General features: G+C 38.2%; 1 protein-coding gene across 1 annotated transcript in view; it reads left to right on the top strand.

Moving 5' to 3' along the window:
* The window catches only part of LOC109235851 (keratin, type I cytoskeletal 15-like), a 22798-nt gene continuing 15699 nt past the window's right edge, over positions 5563-12661 (top strand). Inside the window, exons 1-2 of the mRNA XM_019402099.1 lie at positions 5563-5988; positions 6487-6807. Of these exons, the coding sequence (XP_019257644.1) occupies positions 5563-5988; positions 6487-6807 (747 nt within the window). The remainder of the gene's footprint in view (positions 5989-6486; positions 6808-12661) is intronic.

Below are 12661 nucleotides of genomic sequence, written 5' to 3'. Positions count from 1 at the left end.
CACTAGGTAACAAGTCTGCACATCCATACCACCGATCACACTAATGTTGTAAAGCAAATCAAGAATCTGTAACCAAGATGCAAAGCCTCCAACACAAAATACCGATCTTGGGAGATGCTAAAGACAATACCCGCTTACTCCAAACATCCGAATCCCCTTCTTGCTCATCCGAGCTCGTGACATCCTTGTCAACACCGAACCGCAACCTTGATCCTCACTTTCAAATTTCATACTGCTCACTGCACCTAACATGCCAATATGCGACAGTACAAGAATTTCATCGTAACCCCTGAACCACTAATATGGTAAACACTTCATCGCCTAGAAACTTTTTACTTAACTCATTCCAAGAGAACCATAGCAACACGCGAGTAACTTCTCATGACCGTAGAACATTCAAATCCTCAAGTAATGGTCTAAACCACCATAACCCTTCTAGGATCCGCCTAGACATAACAGGCCATAATACTTGAATACTCCCAAATAAAACCAATTACGGCTGACGTCAAGCCTCGCACGTACCGTCACAAATCACATGCATAACTTAATACGTTGAAGTAACTGATCATTGCCACCATCATGCCGATTCAACCATTGCTAACAGAACCAACTTCTTCTAATTTATCCTTAGCTTGCCTTAGAAATAATAATAGCTCCATTCCTTACATCATGAACCTAACTCCGCACTCATCCCGAGTGACCCTATTCCACGAGACCACATTGTCTCTAAACCCATGAACCGTTTCATACCCTCCTTGCACGCACATTCGCATCTTCAACTAATACACCCATTTTGATAATTCCTCTACGAATCCGAAGCCTTTTTCTCTTTTTCCTCCCAATGCTACACTGCAAGTCGAAAACATCATAGAACATTCCGAGCCTCTTATCATAATCTGCTACAAAAGCTCGATTCTTAGCCATACTGCGGGCTTGAATCCTTAGCTACCGCATTTTTAACCTTTGAATTCACTAGGACCGTTGTTGAGAGTCACCCACTATGACTTGGTCCCGATTATAATCAACTCCAAGGCTCCCCTGGCACATGAACACTCATCTCAATGAAGCACCCAATTGAATCACTTCCCTTATAGATCACCTCTATACGGAGCATAAATCCCGAATCTTCCCAAAGCCTGAACATGAGTCAATAAGGCCAACTATGGCACACCTTTATCAATTCCTTTGCTCAAATTACCACTTATGTTCTTTTCCCTTAGCTGTAATAACTCACCAATACGCCGATAACCCGAACCTCACAAGTAGATAACCATGCAACCTAATCGTAGGTGGTGGGACCCTCCCACTTAGCTTGCAGCTACTATCACACAACTCCGGAACCCACCAAGATTCTTTCTTCATTGTTGACACGATCTTACACAACCAACCCGCCAAATTCCTCGCTTTTAGCATTTTATGAACACTCTGAATCTCTAGCAACATTCACATATTCGACTTCTTACTAGATAGGCGGTAAAATCCTTCACAAAAGCTTCGCCAACCACGCGACCGCTGACCTGCTCACAGGAGATAACCCACATGTGGAAATTACACGCCGACATCTTCCAACGTCGTTGCACAGGGTACAATCACTACGGCATCAATAACCCATCCTAAGCCTGTGCTCATTCACCAACTGTACTAGTCCGTTCACTTCTTATAGACCTCAACTAAATGTGCGACAATATCTTCCAATTCAAAGTTACATTGCATCCTTCTTCGTATCAAGCAACTCCCTTTCTGTTGCATCCAATCTCCCGCCGTATAATAGCCAATATTTCAAATTAAGCCCGTGGACCCAATCACCGTCCATTAAAATTCCGAAATCACTCTAAACTTTTCCTCAAGGTGTGTAGTTACCCTGTCACTGAAGCCATATGCTACTCTGCTACTCTATCACTTTGGTCAAACTCACTCCTTTAAGCAACTACTCAACTTTCACTTCTTACACCTGGCCTTCTAGAAATTTAACCACCGTCTGACACTTCCCGCATGTCCTTCCTCATCCTTTGCTGCCCAGTTGTTGCCTTGAATCAATATCTATTTCTGTAGCACTTGAACCGATAGATCGCTACTAACTTCAACCTTTTCCGAAGATCCTTCTCGAGCCGTCAGCATTAAAAATACCCATTCAATCCTAAACCACCGCACCCCGCTGTCACACCTCTTTTTTCCCACAACCCTATTACGAGGTTGAGTTAGAAGAGTTTTTCCAATTAAAGTGACGTTTTGAAAAGGGATTATTTATTATTTAGAGTCGCCACTTGGAATTGAGTTTTGGTGTTCCAAGTCACCTTTTATTGAATCCCTTATCAAAAGGAAGATTTGACTCCTAATTTATGGTCTAAGAAACAGAAGACTGAGTAAGGAATTCTGTTGACCGAGGGGAAGGTGTAAGGCACCTCTCGAGACCCGTGGTTCTAACACGATCGCTTTATTGACTAGTGTAAGGCTTAAATCAATTTCTTAGCTATTCTTGTATTTTATTGATTATGGCTTATTGATTACCGTTTAATTAATTATTATATTTTGTTAGTTGTTTTGACCTAGATACGGTATGCACACAAGGTACTTCTTTGAAATTGAATGTTAAACCAAGGTACGGAATGTACACATGGCCAAAACATAATTATTTTAAATTTGAAGGTATCAAGACGCAGGAAAACACACATGATCCTTTTATTATTCAAGCATATTAATCAAGGTTCGGGTATGAACACATGGACTAATATTTAAAGTGTGTCTAAAGCTTTTCTAGTCTATTTATAGTATTTCATTCCTAAGCTTGAGATTATTTTGAAGGTCACGGTTTATGGATATTATTATGGATAGAAATGGTATGATTCGGTTATTGGAATTATTAGCCAGTTCATTTATCTTACTATTCTAGAAGGATTCGGATGATCTATTAACTTATAAGAAATGGACTAGCTTATTCATCTTGGGCCCGATGATTCCGATTTTGGCTCAATAAATTTGAATTAACTATCAAAAGTTCACTGCCTACTACACGTGTTTCTACGCCAACTAAACCAAACAACAACTTGTTCAATTTTAACAGACCTTTCTTAATATGTAGCCTTAGGAAAAATGGTATGGGCACTTGACTTCTCCAATTGCTAATTAACCCAGAAACTAACTTAATGATTATATCCAAAACAAATAGTATGGTGACAAACTCCATAAATTTCAGAATACAAAAGTATGGGTACATAAGTATAGTAGTACAAAAAATGGAAGGATAAACCTGAAGCCAATTCACTTAACTTTTACATATGTTTATCAAACAGCAGTTCATGCTCTCCACGTCCTTTTATATACATGCCACATAGTGCTTTATTGGTTCAAGTAAGAAATGTATAAAAGGCTAGATGTCTTAAAAACATTTTTCTAACAAACTCACGTCATATTCTAACTTAACAAATGAACAAATAGAATTCACATAACAATTTTGATTAGTAGGTATGATGTGAAAATTTCAGCATTGAGTGCTGTAATATATGTGCGATAAAGCTTTAGAAGCTTGTTGCATCCGGAAGAGGTGGCCGCACCTACTACTTGGAGAAAGACGTTGCATTAGAGTATAGTCACTTTTTACACATGCACACCTGACTGCATGCTAGATATGTCTTTGAAACTGTGAACTAGAAAAACTCGCGTTCTGGTTATAAAGTGCAGCTACATTTAGTTGTTTCATTGTTCATTAATTGAAGTGGTAAACATCATTTTTTTTTTCGAGCAAGATAGAAATGTTACGAACTCAAGTGAGCAAAATGGGACTGCTTTTGCCTTTATTTTCCCTTTCTTTTCTGGAATATAGCTGTCATTAACATGTTAAAGTTGAAATAAGAATCTCTAGAGTAAAATTTGTGGATTCATCGTAACAATTACCAAACAAGATACTAGCTAATAGCACGCTTCCTCTAATACTAACAAAGATAAAATAAATTTTCAAGTAAACCCACTTCAGAACATGGAATCAAAATTCGCATAAACGCAGTTTAATAAAGTAATCATTTAAACAAATTCATGAATCAAATAGGACGTCAAAGCACATATATAAAAAAAAAAAAATGAACCTTTATTGCTAGATGTGAATTTTAAAGCTTTGCAATTCAACAAAACGCACCAAACAATCTCGACCACAATCGGAAACCAGCGACGGCGACCTCAAACTCGGAACCGCGAACGAAATCTCGAACTCCGTCTTCAAACTAAACCTAAACTAAGAAGTTTTCCAAATGAATCTTGACTATAAAAGAACAATGCTTTTTTTTCTCCTTAGTTCTGATGTTTTCTCTGTCCGGTCTCCTCTAGCGTGTGAGACTAGATATTAAATAGCAAAGTTTGTTGGATGGTTTCTCCCATCTCCCCATGAATATCGATATCAAGGTTAACGTTGGTGCCTTTTGAATAGCAGAGGAGGGGATCGTGGGATTTGTTCTGAGTTGTTTTAATTTTTGAAAATAAACAAGTGAGTGAGTGCAAATTGTAAAGAGTGGGTAACATGGGATAATTGTGACGGGAGACGTGAGGGGTGGGGGAGGTTAGAGTTGGGATTGTTAGCTTAAAGTGACTCAAATCTCGTTATCTCAAATCAGATATTTGAGATAAAGTTTGATATCACAAACTTTATCTCTTTTAACGTGACTTTATAATTATTTTTTATTTTAAAAGATAAATTAAATTATAAATATAAGAAGATTAACCAATATTTTCTTATAATATAGGAAAACTATATATATTTACATGTACTTTAAATAATACTAAGAAAAGATACTATAAGTTGCTTATTAAAATTCTAATTAAAAGAAACTAAATACATTTTTTTTATTGTAAATTTTCTTTTCTCTTGTAAATAGAAATAAAACTTTTACTCTAAGAATGTGAATATTATTTTTGTAGTTTTTAATTTAATTTTTCTGTTAAAACCTATTAAGAGTAAGATAAAAGTTTAAAATATCAAAATTAGACCTAAAAAAATGTTTACATTAAAATAGTATAGGATTTGGGGTGTGGTCAAAAATTAGGTGTTCACACCCGCGATCTCTGACAGCCGCTTCTCCAATACTATCTCACAATATCCTGCCCCAAAGGCAAATTGTAGAAAATCATAACACCGACGAACTTAACACATTCAATCGAGGACGACGACACCACATCGCAGATAAAAATTCCACCACCGATGTATACAAGAGGCCACTAAAGTAGGGCCTAAATTTAGTACAAAATTTTTCTAAAATCCTGGCTCCGCTTACGGGAGGAATTTTAGTTGTTTGAACATTTTGGAAGAATTAATGCATAATGAGCCCTAGGAGGCATTAATGTAGATTGCTAGTATATCGCAGGTACTTTTCACTTTTGCATTGTATTTGACATCCCAAACCCTTTTAATGTTCAACTACATTCAGTTCATTTCAAGTTATTTTTTCCGTTTTGCAACGGTTAATTAATGTAATTTAAACACATTAGCTGACCATGCCATTATATAATCTCCTTCCTATGCAGATTTTCCATAGTACCTTAATTAATTAAAACCTATATTCTAATACTTTAGCAAAGATGGCATACAAGTTAATGCTTCTCGTTGTTTTGGGTGTTCTTATTCAAACTTCCTCTGCAAGGAAACTTCTTGGGGATTCATTTTTACCCAATTTTGACTTAAACGAAGGGTTTGACCAAATTCTAGGAGGTCTTGGTGGCGGCGGCGGTGGTGGCGGAGGTAGAGGAGGTGGAGGAGGGGGTAGTGATGGTGGATTTGGCATCGGCTTTGGATATGGCGAGGGTCACGGATCAGGAGCGAACGGCAATGATGGCGGTGGTGGAGGTGGCGGAGGTGGTGGTGGAGGTAGTAATGGTGGGTCTGGTGTCGGCTTTGGATATGGCGAGGGTCATGGGTCAGGTGCAAATGGTGGTGGCGGTGGTGGTGGAGGTGGTGGAGGCGACAGCGGCAGTGGTAAAGATGGTGGTAGTGGTTTTGGTTTTGGTGTAAGTCACTTCCCTAGTGCCTTTTATCAATTGAGAAAAATCCTACAAAAATATTGTACTTAGATTATTTTCAGCAATTAGTAGCATTAAAAGTAGAATAGAAACAAATCCAAACATGGTTATAAGTGCAATTAAGAGCAACACGTATAACTAGATTGGATAGAAACCCAACCCCAACTAATATTAGCTCCTTGTGGATATCGATCCGGCCTTTCGGGTAAAAGCTGCATCGACTACTCTTTGCCATTTTATAGTAGTATAGGGTTGGAGCCGATCACTTTTTGGTGCCGTTGTCGGGGATCGAACCCGGGTCACCCGCGTGACAGGCAAGAATACTCACCACTATACTACAACGACAAATTCCGTGTCACATTGGGGTTGTGGGGTAGAGGGGGTGACACCCAGGCAGGGGGGTTGAGAACAAGGAACCCTGTGGTATGGCAAGAACGGTTCGTTAGTGAGAAAGCCTATCACAAATTCCGGGAATGGTGGCCGTAGAGGTCTCTCACACTCGAGAGGCAATTCATAGAAAGGGACCTTCTACCTCACAACCCCAATGTGAAGAGGCAATTTAATGACAGAGTGGGGTGGAAATTCTATACAAGCAAGCTACCGGAGGCCAATGAATATTTAGTCAAAGAGTTCTATGCCAACGTAGCCCACATCAAAAAGGGCACCTATGTGACCAAGGTGCGGAACCTGAAGATTAGATTTGATGGCAAGATGCTGAATGACTATGCTGGGTTCAATGATGAGGATGAGTCCCTTTATCTGGAGAAGGTGGCTATGGATGAGTTAGCCCGCCCTTGGCTTGCATCGGTGATTGCTATTCCCGGGACTACTCCAGCTTGGCTGACACATGTTGATACCCAATTTTTTCCTACATATTTTTATACTCAAAATATTCTCAAAATAGCATATACATAAATATATAAGCATGACCAAAAGTTTTGGTGTTTTTCCTTTATTTTTAAAGATTTTTAAATCAATTTATTGTCTATTTTTATACTACAAAATTAAATAATTATTCCCAAACTAGCATTTTTGGTGAATAATTTATTTCATTCCCATATTTACACTAAGATATAATTAAGTTAATTTTTGCGTATTTTTTATACATTTGTTTGATATTTTTAAGCTAAATTACATATAATTGCAATTATAACCTATTTTACAATTAACAACATTTCATAATCATAAAATCACTTTTAGTATTTTTACATTAATATTTATATGTTATTAATTAGTTCATTACCTTTAATTTATTTTTAAATCATTTTTTACTATTTTTATAAAATAATAAAAAGGGAAATTGGCTATTTAACAAACAGCCCTTAGTATTTCAATTATAGCCAAATTGACCACACCCCTATCAGATTTTTAAATGACCCAATACCCTATTTAAACCAACCCAGCCCAATCCCCAAAATAACCCGGTCCAATCTTTTTTTAATCTGAGCCGTTGATCAAATGAGATCAACGGCTCAGATTTAATTCCCATAATTAAAATCAATTACCCCTCCCCCAAACCCCTCATTTCTTTGAGACCGTCTCTCTCTCTATATCGTCTCTCTCTCTCCCTTCTCTCTAAAACCTTCTGGTTCTCTCTTCTCCGATGAACTCCACCGCCTCTCCGGCCACCTCCAATCTCACCCCATTCGACCATTAACCGCCATGAGACCCTAGATCGTTGGTTCTCTCTATTGAGATCCCAAAACCCCCACCATGTGAATCAGTCCCTAAAAAGTTCCGCCTGGTTTGTTTCCGGCCATCTCTGGCCACCTCCCTTTTCCCCAAGGATCTGGTGGGCCTTTCACCGTCCTGTTCAACACCTCTAGGACCTTCGAGGTTTATGGACTATGATGGTTGAGACCTAGGGTTCCTGGTTGTGCTACTTGTGGGTTGTCCGGTGTGATTTCAAGCGAAATCACACCCTATACGTCACGATCTATAAAGTTTCGACAGGTTCTCTCAATTTTTATTAGGGTTTTCCCTTTTGAAACCCTAACTATTTCCTGAATCTCTCAAAACAGTGCTATTCTCTTGATATTTTCATGTTTTCCTCTATGTTCTGCTTATTTTCGAGTTTATTCTGAAATATCTTTTACTTTGAACCACCTTTTACTTTCTTTGAAAATTAGGATTCTTAGATTTCTTTTACACATGCTTTAACTGATTTTCTTTATGATTAAATCTTTTCTTTGTTTATTCTGACCTGTTTCTATGCTCTCACTGTTTTTAATTTGACTCTGCTAAAAAAACCCTAATTTTTAAAATGTTTACTTGTTTGATTATGGGTGTTGGCATGTCTCTTTGCCTTGGTTATGTGTGTTAGACTAATTTTCTTGGCCTTGTCTCTATGTGTTAGCATGTTCCTTCGTCTGATTATGCGTGTTAGCACGATTCTCTTTACTCTGATTCTATGTGTTTAGCATGCTCCTTCGTTTGATTGTGTGTGTTAGCCTGATGTCCCTTGACTCTTGTTAATGTTTCATGGTCACCAAGCTTCGAATATGTCCTGCTGATCTTAACTTGTTTTTGAACTAGGCTCTGAAGTGATTATGTTTGTTCATCTCTTGTTCCCTTCTGTCTATATAGCTAATTTTGGCTCGCTACTTTTTGTTCATTCACCTCTATTTATATGTTAAAAATGCAGAATCATGACTTCACACGATTGATTCTGATTTTCCTTGATTGATTGGTAATTCAAAAACTTTCTTTTAAAACCCTAGCATTCTACCGCCCGTTTGAATTAATTTGTTTTGTTACCCTTATTTGTTATAGTACTCTGTTCTTTAAGCCTTTCCTAATTAGAATTTTCCTGAATTTTGGTCTTAATTTGGCTACTGTATGCAATACTGAATCTTGATCCCCTCCTTATTTATTCGTACACTGATTTTTCCTATTGCCTTATATGGTGCTGTAATATTTTCGTTTGATTTTGATTCCCTTAATTTAATGGGTTACTTCCTTGATTCTTTGATTAATTGATTCCGAGTTCTTCAATTAACATATTTCTGTGATTTTTACCTTATTTTACTCCCTACTTTCAATTATAAATACCCTAAGTCTTTTACACAAACACACAAGAGTCTTTTGACTTACACACCAGTAAATACTTTCAAATTTGCATTCTCTCTTGCTCTCTTGCTCCACTACTATTCTCTGCTCCTGTTTATTATTAGCCGGCTAAAAGCCAAGGCTAATATAGTGTTACTCCTTTATCTTTGCATCCTGCTTTTGCTCTTTACTGGTATGTCCTGATTAACTTTTCAAGTCTCACACCAATGCGTTTATTTTTGTTTCAGTTCATTATTTTTATGATTCTCTTCTACTTATGCTTCTCCCGTTCAGTGTGTAATTGATTCTTTACTCTAATGCTTCACCATGCCTTTTGATTTACATGTTAAGTCTGACTTTGTTTACTCCTAACTTTATTTGTAATGTATATGTCCTGTTGTTACACATTAGCATGCCTAAACTCTACTACCTCCCAGTCCCCTGAATCCCCTGATTCTGTGTAGTCCTGTCCATTAAACCTGCATCCCTTTTAGCATTGTGTGATCTATTTGCTTCCCTTTTCCCATGATCATTGTATACAATCTTATGCTATTGTTTCTGTTGTTTCTTTCTAAAACAAACCCCTTGTTTTCTTAAAACTTTTCTTTTAAACACTTCTTCCTGCACTTCACACTATTCTTAGAAAATAGGATCTGCCCCCTTCGTGTGAGCATTGCTTTGAGTACCTCTGAGTACTCACTGAACTTTGACACACAAGGCTGGTATTCCACACTGCACCTGTCCTGCATTCTTCTAAAAATCTCTAGGTGCTGGTATTGGCCAGGGATCCAATGGGGCCCTAGGGATCTTTGCTGCACCTAGACCATGGCAAAGGCTGTGAACTCGAAGGGGTTGAGGTTGGAAGAACTGGTCCTGATTGAAGGCTCCCTATAGAATAACTTCTTATTTTTTCTTATTTACTGTAATTCAGATGATACTGGTTTGTTTAATTTGTAAATAAACGATTGGGGTTGAATAGTGAATATGGGGGAGGGTTATGCATGCTTAGTATAAATAATGGGTAGAAAACATGCTTGTAGAATTTTATTTACTTATCTTCGCAATAGATAACCTGTATAGGTCATGCATCTCATTCATTAGAAATCCTGCTTTAGGTTCTTTATTTTCAGTCTGTCATTACGCTCATCTTGTAACCACGCTCAGTTAATAACCGGCAATGATTAACAACAAGCCAAATAACTTGTCATTACTGCATTGGCATATTAGAAATCATGTTCTTAGGAACTCTTATGTGCATTAGATATCCTGCCCATAGGACTTCTCACTTGTTCGAGTTGCAGTGGTTAATTCATGTTATTCCAATAACCATGTTAAAATATGGCTAAGTGGTTTGAAACGTTTTTTTGCAAACACCTTACCACGCGTACCTTTATAAATCAGAATAAAGAAAATGTATGCTCATTCCTTTATAAATAATCAGGTAATGTGTAACGACGCCTAGGCAAACCTTAGGCCCGTTAGGAACTGACCAATTGTGTCTTTTCATAAGCCTAAAACCAACCAGCTTCTTTAAGTTTTAACTCTGCAGTTCCCCCTTCTTGTTGTGATCTTCTGAAGTTCACTCAGCTTTTCTTTTCTTAAAACAAAAACTCTGCTGAAAACGATTTTTTTAAAATGACACACCTTTACTTTTACTGAGTTCTGATTTTTTATGTATGCAAATCCCAGGGTTACCTATCTCTGTCCAGAATCGTGCTATTATTGTTACTACTTCATTTCTAAAACCAAGTTTTAACCGCTGAAAAAGTCCCTATCTTTTGAGACCTTAATCATGTTTAAGGCATGCTACTTATGTGTTTTGTTTGAGGAGGTATATATGGGCCTTTACGTGTTTACATGCTTTCCCTTAACATGCAGTATGTGTTTTTGTATGTCGCCTTAGATTTTTGTCCTTTGAAACCAATCAGCCTAATATCCTACCCTTTAGGATTATTAGTCCTAAGTACCTCCGGTACTGATAGGATGGGGCGGGTAATAGCATGCAATAGGTAAAACGAGACCATTCTGCGTTTAATACCTCAACTGGGTGGGAAAGGGTAGATATGGATATGATGACCACGCGATAACACCACGTGTATAAACGGTTACCGGGTGTTGTGTGGGGTGATCCATATTATGTATAAACCTAGGACCCATTCCCTTATTTGTCCACTTTTATTTCAACTATTTTTCTTTCGCAAATTTCAGCTTTTAAAAAATTGTTCAACTGTATGGAATTTCCCTCCTTTACTCGTTTATTCAGAACTAAAAAATGGTTTCTCCTACCAAATTTAGTTTCTTTAAAGTTTCTAATTTCTTGCAACTATTATGTGAAGACCCCTTTGTATTTGTAATGCTTGTTTACCTACTTGTTGTTTGCATTTAAAGTCACAATATAGCGTGGTCGGGAACCACACTAGTGGATCTTGAGGGGTGCCTAACACCTTCCCCTCGAGATAATTTCTAGCCCTTACCCGAACTCTGGTTTTCCAACTCAAAAACCCTTAGTGTCCTAATGCACTTAATCATTATTGTGGCGACTCTTCAAATCCAAAACCAAATCCCAAACTGGATTAGAGTTGTCTTCCCAAATGTCGTAACCCGATTTCGCGAGAAAAAGGGGGCGTCGACAGCAATTTGGCGACTCTGTAGGATTTTTTTAGGCTTTACCATTTCATGTTGCTTGTGACTTTTTCCCAATCCCAAAACGGGATAGAGTCAGTTATGATGTCCACATTAATGACTCTTTAAGATAGCCCTGTCCAAAAGTCCACTGGTTTCCTTGGACCCAAACGGACAACACCATATTCTGTGCATATTATTGAGAGCTAAATTGCCATTATGCTAATTATTGGCTTTAAAGGTAGTCAAGTTCCGGTTGGGGTAAGGGGTTTAACGCTTTGTTTGCGGATTATAATAGACACGAATCTCCAGATTCGGCATAGGTAACCAACATTCATCCAAGGTTGCTAAGCTGGTGGAAAGGACCTTCACTCCAGTGACCCGACTCTCGTCCGCAATATTTGGGAAATTTACCTATCTCTTTTTGGAAAATCCAACCTGACAACAAATCATAGAGGCTGCAACCTTAATTCCGGGACAGAGTGTGGATAGATCAGTTTTCGATTTGGGGATCTTGAGATGACATCCTCTGCTCGAGGGAAATAGGAGGGTTAGAAAGTATCTCCTTGGGAGACTCCGGTTTGCTTTATGCAGAAACCGCAAGGGTAGGGTTTCCTTAAGATGATGGGACCTAAAGAAAAACCAGACTTGACCTGTTTGAAGGATTCTTATATTTCCTTCGACTATCTTACGAGAGGTACGACATAGGCCAAGTCCTACCGTACCTACCCAATGAATTCGCCCTCCATCATTGGGCATATCCACAGGAGGCGTCTTCGTCTTTATGGTCTGCTCCTTTTGGGGATCGATGTGTTTTCCCATGGAAAGAAGGCTAGGATCCATACCAAGGCATAGCCATGGTCACCAAGACGCTAATGGAAGTATTGGAGGGCAGCTTTTTAGCATATGGCCCAATGATTGTTACTGATAATACCGAGCCTTGGAAAACTGTCAAACGGAGGGGCCAAGTCACTTCGATCTCTTTCTTTTC

The sequence above is a fragment of the Nicotiana attenuata genome, chromosome 12 (assembly GCF_001879085.1).
Source record: "Nicotiana attenuata strain UT chromosome 12, NIATTr2, whole genome shotgun sequence".
Lineage (NCBI taxonomy): Eukaryota > Viridiplantae > Streptophyta > Magnoliopsida > Solanales > Solanaceae > Nicotiana > Nicotiana attenuata.
The sequence above is the reverse complement of the archived record's forward strand: the minus strand, read 5'-3'. Positions and strand labels throughout refer to the sequence as shown.